The sequence below is a fragment of the Euprymna scolopes genome, chromosome 23 (genome assembly GCF_053919585.1).
Source record: "Euprymna scolopes isolate OS-2025 chromosome 23, ASM5391958v1, whole genome shotgun sequence".
NCBI classification, from domain to species: domain Eukaryota; kingdom Metazoa; phylum Mollusca; class Cephalopoda; order Sepiida; family Sepiolidae; genus Euprymna; species Euprymna scolopes.
In genome coordinates, this window is record NC_136504.1 from 10,291,673 (window position 1) to 10,310,039 (window position 18,367).

Consider the following 18,367-nt stretch of genomic DNA (forward strand, 5'->3'; position numbering starts at 1 on the left):
CACTGTAATGAATGAGACCGATTGCAGACCACCGAGCAGTCAGCAATTCGTGGAGCACTTATTTATAAAGTCATTTTATCTTTATAATCTCTCTCAAATAGTTGGAAATCATCGTATACGTTACGTCTAATTCAGAAGCAAGTTCTCGAACAGTTGTGCATGGATTGGCTTCGACTAAGGCTCTTAATTGATCGTGTCAGCATCTGATGACTGACCACTATGCTCATCTCCTTCAAGACTCTGGTCGCCGCCACGAAATTTCTTGAACCACCATTGTGCTGTGCGTTCAGTAGTGTTACTGGGCCAAACGCTTCGTTGATATTGCAAGCTGTTTCAGCAGCTTTTCAGCCTAGCTTGAATCCAAATAAGAAAATTGTGCGAATTTGCTTTTTCACAACTTGTATTCAACGTTCTGAAAAGAAAACATAATTCTTTTAAACGGTTGAAATCTAAACGATTAGATAGAGCGAAAAAGCTCTTTAAAATGGTAAAGTCAAGATATTACGTAAACTCATTTGAAAATACACCAATTGAAATCAAAATTAAAAATTCCACAATAATTTTTTTGTCAACCTAATAATTTAGAATTGAACCTAGTTAAGTGCTGAGATTTTAAAATTTGATGCTGAGTCTTTTAAATTTTGAATTGAACCTTTCTGATTTAGTGTTGAGCTCTTTTGAATGTAGTTCTAAGCCTGTATAATTTAGAAATGAGCCTAATTTTAATGCTAAGCTCTTAAAATTTGATGCTGAATATTTTTAATTTTGAATTGAGCCTCTCTAATTTAGTGCAAAGCTTTTTTAATTTATTGTTCAGCGTTTTTAATTTGAAGTTGAACCTTTCTAATTTAGTATTGACCTTTTTCATTTTCATTTGAACACATTTAATTTTTTTTTATATGGGCCATTTTTAACTGAATGTTTATTCTTAAGCCTATAATAACATTTATTCAATAAATACCAGTAAATAATAATTAATAGAAAGTCTTTTTTCAAAACCAATATGCAAATATGAAGAAGTTTTATTTGATATCTTGCTGGCTTAACAGGTTTGTTATATATATATATATATATATATATATATATATATATATATATATATATATATATATATATATATATATATATATATATAAAACAGATGCTTGTCAGCGTTCGCACGATATTCTAAATTCCAACCTGTTCAATTCAGTTCCAAGAACTGACTGTCCTGCCCTCTCGACTTTAGTCTTTTTATATTGTCTTTTTGGAGGCGAAGCCTCATTAATAAGCAAATCAATGCATATCAATCTATATCCCCCTATGATCCTAAAAGATCATCTCATAACCCTGTGCCAAGATCGGCAATCACATGAACTTCAAACACCGCCAGACACTGCTAGTCTTTCAAACACCGTTGGACTTTACTAGTTTCTCAAAAAAAAAAAAAAAAAAAAAAAAAGAAAAAAAAAAGAAAAAAAGGTCATTGTAATTCTCGGCGATGATTAGAAAAAAGTCCGACTCGAATCACATTTCAGTATTCCATTTCTCGACGCTTTCAATTTAAAAAGTTCCACTCGACTCGTTCAATCTTTTCCTTTCTTGACACTTTTAATGTTCACAATTTCCAATTTCGTCTCAGGCGCATCGACTTTATGTTTCATGACAAAATAGCTTGTTAAAAAAAAAAATAAGATTCTTGGCAGCGTTTGTACGCCATTCTAAATTCCGACCTGTTCAATTCAGTTCCAATAACTCGACAGCCCTTCTCTGTCGAATTTAGTCTTTGTACATCGTCTTTTTTGGGGGCGAAGCCTCATTAATATGCTAATCAATGCATATCACACTACCGCAGTTTCAAAGGGTTTTCACAAATAATGGCGATGGAGAGACGCTCATAAAGCCAAGTCAGTTCACGATCGTACTCATTGATAAAACAAGCCTGTTGAGAAAGTTTTGTGGGGTGGGGCCTATCGCTTCATTCTTCTCTACAGTGACTGATTGCAAATCAAATCTTTCACGAAAACCAGCGTATTTTGATGACTTTCAGTTCTTTGTTAATGTTGCGGTGTGTTCCCAGTTTATTCCCGAAACTCTTACAGAGTTCGTTTCTTTAATTTTATATTAAAAAAATGTATATAAAGCATACACAACTAGCAGGGTTACCCGACATTACCTAAGACAAAAACCATAACTTCTATCCCTCTCTTTCTCCCTACCTCGTTTGTTCTTCTCATCTCCCTCCTCACAACCCCATTCTTTCTTCGTCGTCCAGCCCATTCCCCTCCCTGTACCTACACACATTCGCAATTCTAGTCTGCTTAAGAGAAATAACTGTGTTAAAAGATATATATCTCTTTATTTAGTTGCTGGAAAATTGATTATATGATAACATTAAATGATGTGTGTAGTCTTGATAAGATTAAATCATAAATTAAATCATTTGACCCAGAAATAATGAATATTTTATAAAAATTAGGTATTATACATCCGGGATTACACTGATTAAAAAATACCAACTTTGTGGGTGTTTATTGTGTATTTTCAAGACTTAGTTGGACATATAAACAGATATTTGGTTTTTATAATGAATTTCATTGAAACAACATCGCAAATTTTCAATGTTGTTATGGCATTGGGAGGGAGGGGGATTTAATGAGGACCTAATTCTGAACAAAACCCGGCGTCATACAATTGTAAAAACAATGCAGACGATTATTAAATTCAAGTCCATTTATAAAGATACGCCTGAAACTAGTGAAGAGTTTGGTTGCGGACGTCATTTTCAAGGAAGGATTGGTGTTTTCCGATTATCAATTATGATATTTCAAATTGAAATTAAAAAACAAAATCACTTACGTGCCGGAGTTGGAGCGGGTGCTGGAGTTGGGGCTGGCGTGGGAGCTGCAGCTGTCGTTGGACCGGTAGTTAAAGAACCACATGTACTACTGCATCCATGATAACAGCAAATTCCTAAAAAGTAAATATATACAAGTGTAAGTAAAATTGAGAGCAAGAGAGAGAGAGAGAGAGAGAGAGAGAGAGAGAGAGAGAGAGAGAGAGAGAGAGAGAGACTACGATTTATAGATAGACTAGCGAGGGGTACCCGGCGTTGCCCAGGTGTTTTTCGGGGTATATGAAAAAAAACCGAAAATGTGAAAAAAAAAACAGGTGCCCGTGAAAAAAAAACGAAGCCTTCACGACGCGCAGTTGGAAAATAGTAAAGTGTTTAAAAAAAAACAGGTGCGCGTTTTTGATTGACGTGACGGCGATGGGTTTTTTTTTTTTTTAATTTTTTTTAAAATCCAATTTTCACCCCAAACAAGGCACAGTGCCACGTTGAAGCAGGGGGCTACTATCAGGGACTTAATTAGCGGGGTCATTATGAAGGGAGATGAGTAGAAAGATGTTTGTTAACATTACACTTGAACTTCTGCATATCATTGCAGTTGAGAAAGCAGAATCCCGGAAGAGAGTTCCAAAGACCCGCAGTTCTGGGTAAGAAACTATTGGAGTAAAAGGCTTTCTTGCACCTAGGGATCTCTATTGTAAAGGGATGAGACTTAGTAGCTTGTCGGGTTTGTCGGGGGTACTTACGTCGGGGAGGTACAAGTGTTTGCAGTTTGTCAGAGCATTCACCATTAAAGTATTTGTAGAACAGGCAGAGGGATGCAACATCTCGTCGATGGGACAGAGGCTGAAGCCTAGATGACAGTTCAGGACCTATCAGGTTGGCAACTCTCTTTTGAACCCTGTCCAGGAGCGAGAGACAAGCAGCAGATGCACCAGCCCAGATGTGACAACAGTACTCCATACATGGGCGAATGGTTGCCTTATAGAGGTATAGGATACTGTCAGGCGTAAGTAGTTTTCTAGCACGGTTGAGGGAGCCAACCTTCCTTGCAGCAGCCTTGGCAATGCTCTCAATGTATCTATTCCAGTTCATATTCCCTGTAAACGTTAGGCCGAGGAGTTTAAAAGAAGTACTTTCAGGTAATGCGTTCTTGGCCATTGCTATTGGTGGTAGAGAAGGTTTCTTGTAGTTATTGAAGGAAACAAGCTTAGTCTTAGCAGCATTGAATGTGACCAACCATTTTTGTCCCCATTCCACTACGGATTGGAGGTCATCCTCTAGTGTTTCTGCCATTTCCTTGGATATGTGTTCATTTGTTTTCCCCTCATATCTGTTATAGAGAGTGGTGTCATCGGCAAATATACTCATCTCCGAAACAATTTTATCAGGGAGGTCGTTTATGAATATCAGGAATAATAGAGGTCCAAGGTTAGACCCCTGAGGTACTTCCACATTTATGTCATATTGTTTGGATGTATGTCGAGGACAACTTTGATTTTTCTATTACTTAAGAAGGATTTAATTACATTATGAATTCTTCCAGTGATTCCATATGATCTAATTTTCCTTAGAAGACCATCCTGCCATACCCTATCAAAAGCCTCGACCCTCCCCTGTTTTATCCAATGAACGGTATATACGTTCAGAAACTACAGTTAAGATATCTGCTGTTGAACGGGCTTGCCTGAATCCATATTGTTTGTCAGTCAGGAGTTTAGCAGCTGTTAGGTGCTGGACTAGGGCTTGATTAACTAAGGACTCAAATATTTTGGCGAAAAGTGGGAGGAGGCTAATGGGGCGATAATTTAGTGGGTCAGTTCTTTCACCAGAATTTTTGAAGACTGGTACCACAGAGGCGGTTTTCCAGCAGTCGGGAAAACAAGATTCGTTAAGGCATTTATTGTAAAGTTTGGACAGAACTGGAGCAACCTCGGCAGAGCATTTTTTTAATACCACAGCCGGGATGAGATCTGGTCCACATGCTTTTGAGGTGTCTAGGTTTTTTATAATAGCATGTACCTGAGGAGGGGTGATTTTCAAATCGTCTAGTGTGGCGTCTGTTCGCAGAGGAGAATCAGGGAGTGAGTGGTGTACCGAGTTCAGTGTGAAGTTTGAGGCAAACCGACTGGCAAGCAGATTAGCCTTGTCAGTTGCCGTGCAAGCAACCTCATGATTGTTTGATAGTGGGGGAATAGTTGACTGTCCATTATTTACTACTCTGTTGTAGATTTTCCAAAAATCCCGGGTTCCTAATTTCTGTGCTCCAATGCGTTTTCTGGTGGTTTCAGAGTAATCTGTCTTAGCTGTCTCTATCACTCTCTTACAATTATTTCTAGCTTCTATAAACTTCTGTTTATTTGAGCTGGACTTATGTCGGTTGAATCTGCGGAACGCATGCTGCCTTTGACAAATGGCAGCTGCACAAGCAGAAGTAAACCATTGGGGAGAGTGGGGCTTGCTATAGAATTTCCGTGCGTGAACATGTGCTTCAATAGCAATTTTAAACCATTCAGTGGTCTCATTTGCACACTGTTCCGCTGGAAGAGTAAAGATATTTTGCCATGAGGCATCTCTGATGAGCTCCCTGATGGCTTTCCAATCAGCCTTTTTGTAATACCTCATTGTTTTGAGTAGTGGGTCTTTTTTTTTTTTTTTTAATTTTTTATTACATTTTCACTCCAAACAAGGCAAATTGCCACTTTGGTGTAGGAGGCTACTATCAGGGGCAACAACTACTGGGGTACTATGTAGGGATTTGGGCAGCAAGGTGTCGGTTCACGTTACACTTGAACTTCTGCACGTCAGTACTGTTGGGGAAGCAGGGACCTGGAATGGAATTCCAGAGTCTAGCGGTTCTGGGGAAGAAACTATTGGAGTAAAAAGATCTTTTACATCTAGGGATCTCTACAGTGTGGGGGTGGGATTTAGCAGCCTGTCGGGTTTGTCGAGGGTGCACACGTCGTGGGGGCACAAGTGATTGCAGTTCGTCAGAGCATTCACCACTAAAATACTTGTAGAAAAGGCAGAGGGATGCAACATTTCGTCGATGGGACAGAGGCTGAAGCTTAGATGCCAGTTCAGGGCCTATCAGGTTTGTGACTCTCTTTTGAACCTTGTCAAGGAGCGAGAGACAAGTAGCAGATGCACCAGCCCAGATGTGGCAGCAATACTCCATACATGGGCGAATGGTGGCCTTATAGAGGTACAGGATACTTTCGGGTGTTAGTAGTTTTCTAGCACGGTAGAGAGAGCCCACCTTTCTTGCAGCGGCCCTGGCAATGCCTTCAATGTAATTGTTCCAACTCATGTTTCCTGTGAACGTTAGGCCAAGGAGTTTGAAAGATGGACTCTCAGATAAAGAGTCGTTGGCCATTGCTATGGGTGGTAGAGAGGGTTTCTTGTAATTATTGAATGAAACTAGTTTAGTCTTGGCAGCATTGAACGCGACCAACCACTTTTGTCCCCATTCCACTACAGATTGGAGGTCTTCCTCTAGTGTTTCTGCCATTTCTTTAGAAATGTGTTCATTCGTCTTCCTGTCGTGCCTGCCATAGAGTGTAGTGTCATCAGCATATATACCCATCTCAGAGGCAATGTTGTCGGGGAGGTCATTTATGAATATCAGGAACAATAGAGGTCCAAGGATAGAACCCTGGGGCACCCCCGCATTTATATCATATTGTTTAGATGTACGACCGTCGAGGACAACCTGGATTTTTCTCTTATCTAAGAAGGATTTAATTATGTTAAGTATTCTACCCGTGATACCGTATGATCTGATTTTACTGAGGAGACCCTCATGCCATACCCTGTCAAAAGCCTTAGATATATCTAGAGCTACCGCTCTGCCCTCCCCCGCATTGTCCAGTGAATGGTATATACGTTCAGAGATCACAGTTAGGATGTCTGCTGTGGAACGGGCTTGTCTAAATCCATATTGTTTGTCAGTCAGTAGTTTAGCATCTGTAAGATGATGGACTAGAGCATGGTTAATTATGGTCTCAAATATTTTGGCAAAAAGTGGGAGGAGGCTAATGGGGCGATAATTTGATGGGTCTGTCCTTTCGCCAGAATTCTTGAATACTGGTACAACAGAAGCAGTTTTCCAACAGCCCGGAAAGCAAGCTTCATTAAGGCATTTGTTGTAGAGTTTGGAGAGAACTGAAGCTACTTCGGCTGAGCACTTTTTTAATAGCACAGCTGGGATAAGATCAGGTCCACATGCTTTTGAGGCATCAAGGTTTTTTATGATAGCATGCACCTGAGCAGGGGTGGTTTTCAGATCGTCTAGTGTGGCGTCTGTCCGCATAGGAAAGTCAGGTAGGGGGTGGTTGGAAGGGTCCAGTGTGGAGTTTGAGGCAAACCGACTGGCAAGCATGTTAGCCTTGTCGGTTGCTGAGGAGACAACCTCGTGATTGTTGGTTAGTGGTGGAATTGTTGATTGCCCATTATTTACTACACTATTGTAGATTTTCCAGAAGTCTCGAGTTCCTAGTTTTTGTTCTTCGATGCGCTTTTTAGTGGTTTCCGTAAATTCTCTCTTAGCTGTTGCTATTTCTTTCTTAACGTTATTTCTAGCTTCTATATACTTCAGTCTGTTTGAACTGGACTTATGTCGGTTAAACCTACGGTATGCATGCTGCTTTTGAGCAATGGCAGTTGCACAAGTCGACGTAAACCATTGGGGAGAGTGGGGCTTACTATAAAATTTCCGCATGGGAACATGCGCTTCGATTGCAGTTTTGAACCAGTCAGTGGTCTCGTTTGCACATTGTTCAGCAGGGAGAGAAAAAATATTTTTCCATGGAGCATCTCTAATTAGTTCCCTGATGGCTTCCCAGTCAGCCTTATTATAATATCTCGTTGTTTTGAGCACTGGCTCTTCAGTTTTGGGTCTAGAGTTTAGGGCGATTTCAACCATTATCACTGCATGATCAGCGTTCCCGAGTGGGCTGTGGGCCTTCGTTATGCAGTCATCGGGAACTGTGGTCAAAAACAGATCTAGAAGTGATGTGTGTTGTTCTTCCTGGTCAGGGAAACGGGTTGGAAACGTAACAATTTGTGATAGGGAGTGAGATATAGCGAAGCTATGGGTTGTGCTGCCCGCTGCATCTGTATGAGTAGAGAATCCAAGCCAGTTTTTGTGGTGGACATTAAAGTCACCAAACACATGTATTTGTGCGCTAGTGTCGAGGGTCAGTGCCGTGTCTATGCTGTCAGATACTTTGTTTATTATGGAGCAGTCCTGAGTCGAGGGAGAGCGGTAGAGAAAATAATAGTAGCTAATATTGTGTTGCATGTTTAGTCTAAAGCACATAAAGGCTTGATCATCTGTTTCTACGTTTGTTTCTCTAGTCAAGGGAAGGGTATTACGAATGTAAACTCCAAGTCCGTGCATATGTCTGTCAGAGTCCTTACGGCAGAGTGGGAGATATCCAGGCATGTTAAAGTAGTTAGAGGGAATGGAGGAGTGTAGGTTAGTCTCACTTAGTGCTAAGATATCCGGGGTATTTGTTAAGAGAAATGCTTCAACATCAGCTAAGTTAGTTCTAAGCCCACGGATATTTGTGAATGAGAGCCTCAAGGGAGGAGGCAAGTTGAATTTGTTTGTCCCTAATCCTGGTTTAAGCTTATTTTTAGATTGTACTGTCGTCATATTTTTTTATAAGAGTTTCGGTAAGGGGGAGCTAAACAAGAGGTTATGCGGAGCTTCAGACATGTATCACAAGTAGACCATCAGCTGACCTTTCTCCAATTAGGATTGTGGCCTCAGGAAAGCCCACCGGGGATGAGTGCAGGGTCCCTTTCCATGCGCGTCATGGCACTACAAACAACCCGATATTATTCAACTGTTGATGGAGCAGCCGCTCTAAGCGCTACCAAAGAGTTAGGGCTCCTGTACTACCAGTCGGGAACAGCAGCCAGGAACTGTCAATCCGGTACCCTCAACCCTTTAGAAGAAGGTCAACCCAATCTAATCGCTCAGGCATATCAGCACTCCCAAATGTTCAGTTTTAGAGGTGGGGCGTGCTGGGAATGGGGAAGAACGGCGTTCATTGCCCTAGCCAGGAAACAAGATCTACCGCTGGCTGTTTCTGTCGAATCACTGAGATAGTGTCTCTGCGCTTGACTAATAGGCAAAGAAGGAGTATGGAAGCCGGTTGATAGACAGAGCCTATCTACTCCTTAAGCAATTTAGGTTTGCAAACCGGTGACTTTATTTGAGTCACCAGCTCTAGGAAGGTTGTCATCCAAGACTGAAGAGGCCTCTCTCCCCTTTGGTTTAGTTTCAGAGTTTTCCTTCTCCTAGACGGATGATCTGGGAAGACCTACTGGGTCCGTCAGCCCCGAGAGTGTTTTCTCCGTGCCTAGGTTCTAATCCAGGTATTTCTGCGACCCCGCGTGGTTAGTGTTACTGGGTAAGTTTGTGGGGGATTATATCTCTGCTGATTAGTTACACTCCTCAAAGTGATTTAGGGACATGCTATTTACTTGTTAATGGATAAAGGGGGTGGGTGAAGTTCATGCAGTGTAAGCGTCTATGATTGTAAGAGGGCTTGTTAGGGAGGAGATAATGTGATTTTAGTCTTACCCCGTTTTTTTATTATTTTATTCATGTTAGCTTAGGTCTAGGATAATGTTACAGTATGAGTAGGTATTAAGAATTGAGCTACGAGTTGTGCCCGCGCTATTTTAGATGATAGGAGGGTTAAGATGTAAGTGCAATATAGCATGGATAAGACAGCAAGTTTTGAGTCATGCGTAATTAGGTGAATAGATATATGGGCAGGTTTTCAGTAGGTGCGAATAGAGTTGAAGTTGTAGGTATTTTCTAGTAAGAGTCATGGGGCATTTTGCATAACAAGGAGTGTCGTTTTAATAACGTATTAATCGTTGCAAAACTCGAGGAGACAGTTGCGTAGTGCAGATCGCTTTGTTTTTGAGTACTTTGGCTGTTAAGTACCTGCCTCTGTGTGCATAGGCTGTTAAATCCCTTACTGGATAGGAATGAGCTGTAATGCATGCCTTAGAGGTAGAAATGTATAGATGTTTAGTGATGGCTATTAAAACAGTTTGCATGTGAGGGATTAGTGGCTGGAAGTTAGCGATTCCACTACAGATGCGGGGCAATGTGGGAGTTTAGTGGCGGATAGGTTGGAAGGAGTAGATTGTTAGCGTTCAAGAGAAGAGGGGTTATTTATTTACAGATAGATTTCCATTAGGATTTTTGAGTTACAGGTAAGGTTTAGTTTGAAGAAGGGGGGAACTTTTTTTTTTTTTTTTTTGCATGCAGGTAAGACAAACGCAATCGTCTTGGAGGTAAAATGTATAAGATTTCGTAGCTAGCTATTAGGTTTTTTTCTCCCAGTTATAGGAACAGCTAGTTCGTTGGGATTTGGAATTGTAGTCATTAAGGTCAGGCGCAGAGTGTTGCATCTACTCAGAAAATTAGCCCTAGTATCACAGCTGGGATTATGTATATTGCAGTTACAAATATAGTGACAGTTAAATTTTGAGCCACGTGCAGTGGTTTGGTATGGTATGGGTATCATGGAGGACACTTTAATACAAGCAAGCGTACGGTGATTGCATATATTAAGTATACTACTTAAATAAAGTTCTTCTGTCTTCTATAGTAGAAAGAAAGGTATTCCTAGCTCTGTTCTGTATTTTTGTATAGACTATTCGTTTCTGAGTAAGTTCTGTTCACAAAACGGCTCGCATGGAACTAAAATGTTAAAGACCATTTCTACGCATATGTAAATAGAATGCATTAAATAAATAAATTTAAAGAGAAGGTATAAACAGTTGGTTAAGGCTACGAATTAACAACTGGGCCGCCTGTCTATTTAATTTGGCCGGCTTTCAAAGATAAATATTCAACAATTTTCGATCGCCGCATATGCATTAAGCTTTTTCGTATAAAAAACGCGAACAGACTCGCGGTAAATAAAACACTGTCCGGCACTCAAAGTTGACGTCATTAACTCGTCAAAAACGGGCACCTGCCGTTAAATATCGCACATTTTTTCCACACTTTATTATTTACCCAAAAACATACACACCTGAAAACACCCAGGCAACGCCATGTACCCCCCGCTAGTTTTATTTAAAGAGAGTCTAATTTTATTGGACGCATCTTTAAATTTGTACGTATCTTGACTATCTGCCTCCTACCACTGCTGCCGAGATTTGTAGACACTTTTCTAACTTTAGTGACTTGTGCAAACTGTCGCCTGTTTTCCCTTTCAGCGTCTTTTTCATGACACGTCGGAACATACACTTCCGTTATTTATCCTTTTCTATCTCCTCTTCTTATTTCGTCATATTTTCCTTTTCTTTTTTATTTTATCCTTTTTAACAAGCAACTTCTTACAACATCTTCAATCCCCTTTATTTCCTTCTCTCTTTGTTAATTTTAATTTATTTAAATATACTCTCCCATCTCTATCCATTACTCCAAATCTTGGTTTTTAATACCCATATGTAATCAAAAATCTTTTCTTATTATTCAGTTTTGGCTTAAATCATCTGACAACATGGGCTCGATAATTTGTTTATCCCGTCTATAGAAACAACTTGTAATGATTGAAGTAAATACACCCTGAGGTTGAAATTATAAGAACACACACACACACACACACACACACACACACACACACACACACACACACACACACACACACACACATATAGGTGTGCACAAAGTCTATATTTCAAATTCCAAGATGTAGTTCATCTTGACAGTACTTGTTTCGTAGCGCAGAAAAAAATCACACAACTATGTCAATTTTTGAATATTCTTCTGATGAGTCGGGGCGGAAAATATTAAAAAAAACTGACACAACTATACGATTGTTTCTGCCCTACAGAAAAACAAGAATTGAACATTTTAACATACTGAAAGAAATAAACAGTAAAATGAACATCTTGGAATTTAGATTTTGTCATTCATTTGTATATGCTGTTATATTTAGCATACACTGAGCTTGATGAATAAAAGGATTGGTATAGATAAAGGGCGAAACATAATTGAATAAGCATATTTTTCTATAAACCCACACACACACACACACACATATATATATATATATATATATATATATATATATATATATATATATATACACATACACATATACTAGTAGGTCACCCAGTGTTGCTCGGTCGCAAGGTACACTTAAATATGAAAATTTTTATTTATGCAGATTACACATTTATTATTATAGAGACAATTCTTCAATTCTTTATCGATTATTATATTAAATCTAATATATAATAGTGAGATCAAAACTAATATATATATATATATATATATATATATATATATATATATATATATTTAGAGACTGGACGATTCCAATATTTTTCCCGATTCTGATACAATTACCGATTTCATGCTAAATTACTGATTCCGATTCTTCATAAATCTCTAATTATTTAATTATAAGATCAAAACTAATATATATATATATATATATATATATATATATATATATATATATATATATATATATATATATAAGATTGTTATTTTCCTCGATTTTCATAAAAACACATGTTAAATATGCAGATATTTTCTTAAACGTCAAAATACATTTTTGGAGGATGATCTATCGATTTTAGTTTTACTTGTATTTTAACATGAATGAATTTTCAATATTATCAGCGAGGAAAGATTTTACTTTAAAAAAAATCAAATAAAAAATGACAAGAATCGATTTAGCATCGGAAAATAGGCACCAATATTTCCAATTCTGACACCCCACAAAGGTTCCGATTAATCGTCCTAACACTAATATATATATATATATATATATATATATATATATATATATATACACACACATGACTTGGTTGTCATAAGCTAGAATCAAAAACTAAAACATACAATTCTCCTACCTCATTCCTTAGCCATGTCTATACACATATATATAAATTCACTAAATCCCTTTTTTAAAAGATGAAATCACCTGATTATCACAGAGAAGAAAGCAAGAAAGCAAGCAAGGTCCACAGAGTTTTTTTTAATTACACACACACACACACACACACACACACACACACACATATATATATATATATATATATATATATATATATATATATATATATATATATATAGTCTTAAAGCTGACGAGAATAAAAAAATAAGTTATCGTGTCACCTACGGCTGGGTCTTCAGTTTTAGGGCGAGAATTTAGGCTGATTTCTACCATTATTAAAGCGTGATCAGCATTCCCGAGTGGGCTGTGGGCATTTGTTGTACAGTCATCGGGAACCGTTGTCAGAAAGAGATCTAGAAGTGAGGCATGTTGCTCTTGCTAGTCTGGGAAACGTGTCGGAAATGTAACCAACTGAGATAGGGAATGGGATATAGAGAAGCTATTTGTTGCGCTACCAGCTACGTCTGTGTGATTAGAGAATCCTAGTCAGTTACTGTGGTGGATATTGAAGTCACCAAATACATGTATTTGTGCGTTAGTGTCGAGGGAGAGTGTTATATCTATGCTGTCTGAGACTTTGTTTATTAGGGTACAGTCTTGGTTTGAGGGAGAGCGGTAGAGAAAATACAAGTAGATAATATTGTGTTGCATATTTAGTCTGAAGCACATAAAGGCCTGGTCCTCTGATTCTAGATTTATTTCTCTAGTCAGAGGGAGGGTGTTACGAATATAGACTCCAAGTCCATGCATATGTCTGTCCGAGTCCTTATGGTAGAGTAGGAGATAACCAGGCATGTTAAAGTGGTTAGAGGGAATGGAGGAGTGAAGGTTAGTTTCACTTAATGCTAAGATATCCGGGGTGTTTACAAGGAGAAATAACTCAACATCATCTAAGTTAGTTTCAAGCCCGCGGATATTAGTAAATGCAAGCCTCCAGGGAGGAGGCAGGTTGGTTTTCTTTGAGTTTGGTCCTGGTTTAATTCAGCAGTAAGCATTTTGTGCGGGACAGTTTTGAATGAGGTGAATAAATCGGTTTGTTTGTTTTTAAAAACCCGCTCCCTGTTTATTAGGAGGAGCGAAATCAAAGCTACAGTCTGATATGACGAAGTCGACATTGAACAAACGTTACTTAGCTCTCTTGAGACAACTGGCTTTCGGCCGGTGATTAGAGTCGAGTTCCGCTTTTTTTATACCGAAAACCGAATGTAACGCGTGCCGATGCGGGGAATGTCGAATAATTAACGTTTAAAAGTCAATAAAATTAAATAGACAGGCGAGCTCCGTGAATAACTCTGAGATATTACAATTTATAGATGATATAAAAAGTTTTAAGAAGTTGTGAACCGAACAAGCGCTTCTCTGAAAGAAGCCTTTTGTGGACATCGAGGAAAAGCGTACATACATACATACATACATACATACATACATACATACATTTTCGCTTTTATATATATAGATGTAAAAAGAATATAATGTTTATAATATATATATATATATATATATATATATATATATATATATATATATATATATATATATATATATATAATGGCAACCTTATGTCTCATGAAACAATGGTGTTCTGTATCTAGTCTGGTGGTACAGAGTCTGCTTTGACTAGATAGTGCAACTTTAGATTTGCAGCTTCGTTAGCAGTTGCTGCAGATGTAGTCAGTGCTAGAAATAGTGGGGGCCATTAGGTGTGAACGCTATCCACTCTCTCTCTCTCTCTCTCTCTCTCTCTCTCTCTCTCTCTCTCTTGCAGATTCTCTTTTCTTCCCATTGTCTTTCTCTCTTCTTTTCTGATAATTTGATGCCGTCCTTGACCTTTGCTGAAAAGGCTGTACGATCAGATGTCTTTAACTCGAGATTTTGTGGTTGAACGCCACAAATATTCAGGTCTCTGTTCCAGGTGTCCTTGTAGTGCAGAGTTGGTCATTCGGTTGGCCGTATTCCAAAGGCAAGCTCACCGTTTTGGAATGTGATATATATATATATATATATATATATATATATATATATATATATATAAATTTAAAGGAGATTAGAATAATAGTCTAAAGAGCTAAGTGTATTTTAATGTAATAGTGAAATTACTAGTTTAATTAAAATACAGGAAATGCTCGTTGTAATTTAGATATATAATAAGCTCGATAGTTAAATGTCCTAGAGCTAATTCAATATTAAGTAATGTGATTTATAATTTAAAAATTTAAAAATCGGAGGGAACTTGGTCGTTTAGGGTCTTAGATGTGCTACCATAGATAGTAGTGTCATCAGCATAGATGTCTCCGAATGATGTAAGGATGTGATTTAATGTAGATCAGGAAGAGAGTTGAGCCCAGGATGGATCCCTGAGGGATTCCAGCATTAATACTGTGAGCTTCTGATGTCTGCCCATCAACCACTACTCTTATCAACCTATCAGAGAGAAATGATTTAATGATTTAGAAAACATTTCTAGCTATATCGTAGCTGGAGATCCCACACTCTACTTAACGGCAATGAAACATGTAATGTTTTAGTCTATGCTGAATAAATTAAATTGAATCAAATAGAATTAGTCTGAAAGTAACGTCCTAGTAAATGAAGGCAAACCTGGCTTTTTAGCGGATTCGAATCTCCCAACCAGTAGAAATCATCATTTCCTGCACCGATGATTGCAAAAGTATAGAATACTAGTGTTTCTAGGTATAAAAGTAAATATTTATTCATAACGATAATATTGTTATAAATAAAAGTTAACAACTATTTTATACCTACAGACACACAGACACTGGTGTTTCGTGCTTACGCAATCATCAGTGTAGGAAGTGACAATTACTGCCAGTTGAGAGATTCGAACCCAGTCACAAACTCAATCTTCACTCCATGGGCTAGCATTCTACCTCCAGGCAATTAACGCAGAAATTAAGAGAAATTAAGTACCTATAAATGCCATTGTGGTTTTAAACGTGATCCTAGATACACACCTGTTTAATTGGTTGATCTAATGTGATTGCAATATATATATATATATATATATATATATATATATATATATATAATTGTAATTGACAAGCCCCTCTAAGTATACTTAATGATTGTCACTGTCTGCAGAATAATAACCAAAAGGCAGTTAACTAGCGTTTATGCATAGTTCACGACTTCCACTAGTTTGAACATTCTAGATTGTTTAATGTATTCGCCTGGAATTCGGCGTTTAATAGTTCTTACTTTCCTTCATTCCTGTGCCATTTGTCTGGTGGCTCTGAGGTAGAGGCTCAGCAAAAGGTGGCTTCATAGCTGGGTTCAAATCTCATGACCAGCAGGAATTGTTACCCTAAACTGATGATTGCATAAGCATATAACACTTCGTGTTTGTATGTATAAATATTTATTTTATAATTATACATATGTGTATATGACGGTCATTCCAAAAGTAAGGCTTCCTATTTTTCAACTAAAAAACTAAAACATTGAAGAACTATGAAGAAGGAAGTGACACCATTAAAATGAGTTATCTTTTATGCTTCAGAATTTATTTTTCTACATAGTCACTATCACTCTCAATGCATTTTTTTCCAACTTGTTTTGATGCCTCAGTCATAAAAGTCTGGAGATCATTTCTACACTCACATCTCTATCGCCACTCTGAAATCGACAAACCCATCTCCTAACCGTGCTGACATCAACTGCATCGGCTTCATAAACGTTCAACAGGCGCCGGTGAATGTTGATCGGTTTAAATTTTTCTGTATGGAGGAATTCAATGACGCATCTCTGCTTCGGATGCATGTCTATGACAGAGGTTGCTTTCTGAGAGCCTCATACCGTCAATATCGGCAATAGAGAGATGGAACTTTCAGGTCATGAATGCATAAGTTCAGTCATCATAACAATACTGTTTGCAATCCCCTCTGATCTATTTGGGTGGAATAAAAAAAAATAGGAAGCGTTACTTTTAGAACGTCTCTACGAACTGAGATTTATAAATAAATATGCCTGCTTGTTAATCTAATATTCAAAGAACTTATTTTCAAGCATTAAGATTCATAGGTTGAATTAGTTGTATTGTCTCTGTCTTCTGTAGCACTAACTGGAGCAGATAAATAACAACCTCTTTCAAATTACAAACCAAGAGCAGGCGTAGTTAATTACAGTTAACTAGCAATAACTGGAGTTTCAGCATGATTTAAGCATAACATTTAATAATTTTGAAGCTTCACAGGTAGCTAGTCTGTCACTGGTTTTACACACAGCCAGATTGGTAACTAGTGTTGGGACGATTATCAGAATTGGGAATCAGAAAAATCAAAACATTTGAGGGTATCAGAATCGGTATTGGAATCGGAAAAATTTGTGCTTATTTTCCAATGCCAAAACGATTCTTTTAATTGCCTTTTTTTATTTGATTTTATTTTAAACAAAATCTTCCATTGCTGGTAATAATGATAAAATAATAAATATTCATTGATTTTTAACTACCAATAAAACAAAAATCGATAGATCATCCTTCAGAAATGTATTTTTACGTTTAAGAAAATATCTGAACAGTTAATGTGAGTTTTACGGTAAGCAGGGAAAAATAACAAACGTATAGTTAAATATTTGGAGATTTATAAAAAAAAATTGGAATCAGTAATTGTATTGGAATCCGAATTTAGTACAGAATCGTGAAATGTATCAGAATCTGGAAAAAATATTGGAATCGTGCCATCACTATTGGTAATCATTTATTTTTTCAATGGAAATCGTTCCAGACAATGCATGAAGCCACTTGATGTAAGGAACTAAATAAAATAAAAAATACTTCACAAGATCAAAATAACTGCTATATGGAAACAACAATTCTTCATTCTTTGCCAGGAACATTGCTCATGGTCCAGTTTCCTCCTTCAGACTGCCAGATTTTGGAATTCTCTCTCTATTTCCTATTTCTCTAACAATACTAACCTGCTGAAGTTGAAATGTAATGTGAACAAACATCTTGCTGTTGAACTCCCTATAGTCCACTAAGAAAGGATTATGAGGAGTTCAGCAGCAAGATTATATCATTTGTGACATAATCCCAAATAGTAGCTCATTACGTTGCAACTGACAACATGCTTTGTTTGAGGTAACAAAAGCATGAAACAAACTGTATGTTAATGCATTTCTTTTGCAACAATTAACAGGTGATTGCGACGGACAACACTTTATGGTAATCAAGTTGCAGGTCTCCCCCTACTCTACCCCGAGCCCTAACACTAATTTTCTACGCCCCTTGAGGTAGAAGTGTTGCAACAACTCAGTGTGACTTCTTCCGAAACTAAGAAATCCTTGTAATCACCGACAACCACTCAAACATGTGCGTAACAAGACCATGTGGTCGAAAGAACAAAAAATGATAAGATCTTACAACCAAGCACTTGTGGCCCCTTGACGTACATATACCCGACAAACCCACTTAGCAACAAAATCACAACCCTTCACTGTTGAGATCCCTAAATGCCAAAAAGCTTTTTACTCTAATAATTTCTTCCCTTGAACAGCTAGACTTTGGAATTTTCTTCCTGCTAGCTGTTTCCCTTACTGTACTGATATGCAGAAGTTTAAATGTAATGTA

At 37.8% G+C, this 18,367-nt stretch overlaps 1 protein-coding gene across 2 annotated transcripts in view; it reads right to left on the minus strand.

Moving 5' to 3' along the window:
- The window catches only part of LOC145245744 (uncharacterized), a 73,811-nt gene that overhangs the window by 21,588 nt on the left and 33,856 nt on the right, over positions 1-18,367 (minus strand). For both annotated transcript variants that reach the window (XM_080107342.1, XM_080107341.1), the window contains one exon: positions 2,839-2,952. In XM_080107342.1, the coding sequence (XP_079963468.1) occupies positions 2,839-2,952 (114 nt within the window). The remainder of the gene's footprint in view (positions 1-2,838; positions 2,953-18,367) is intronic.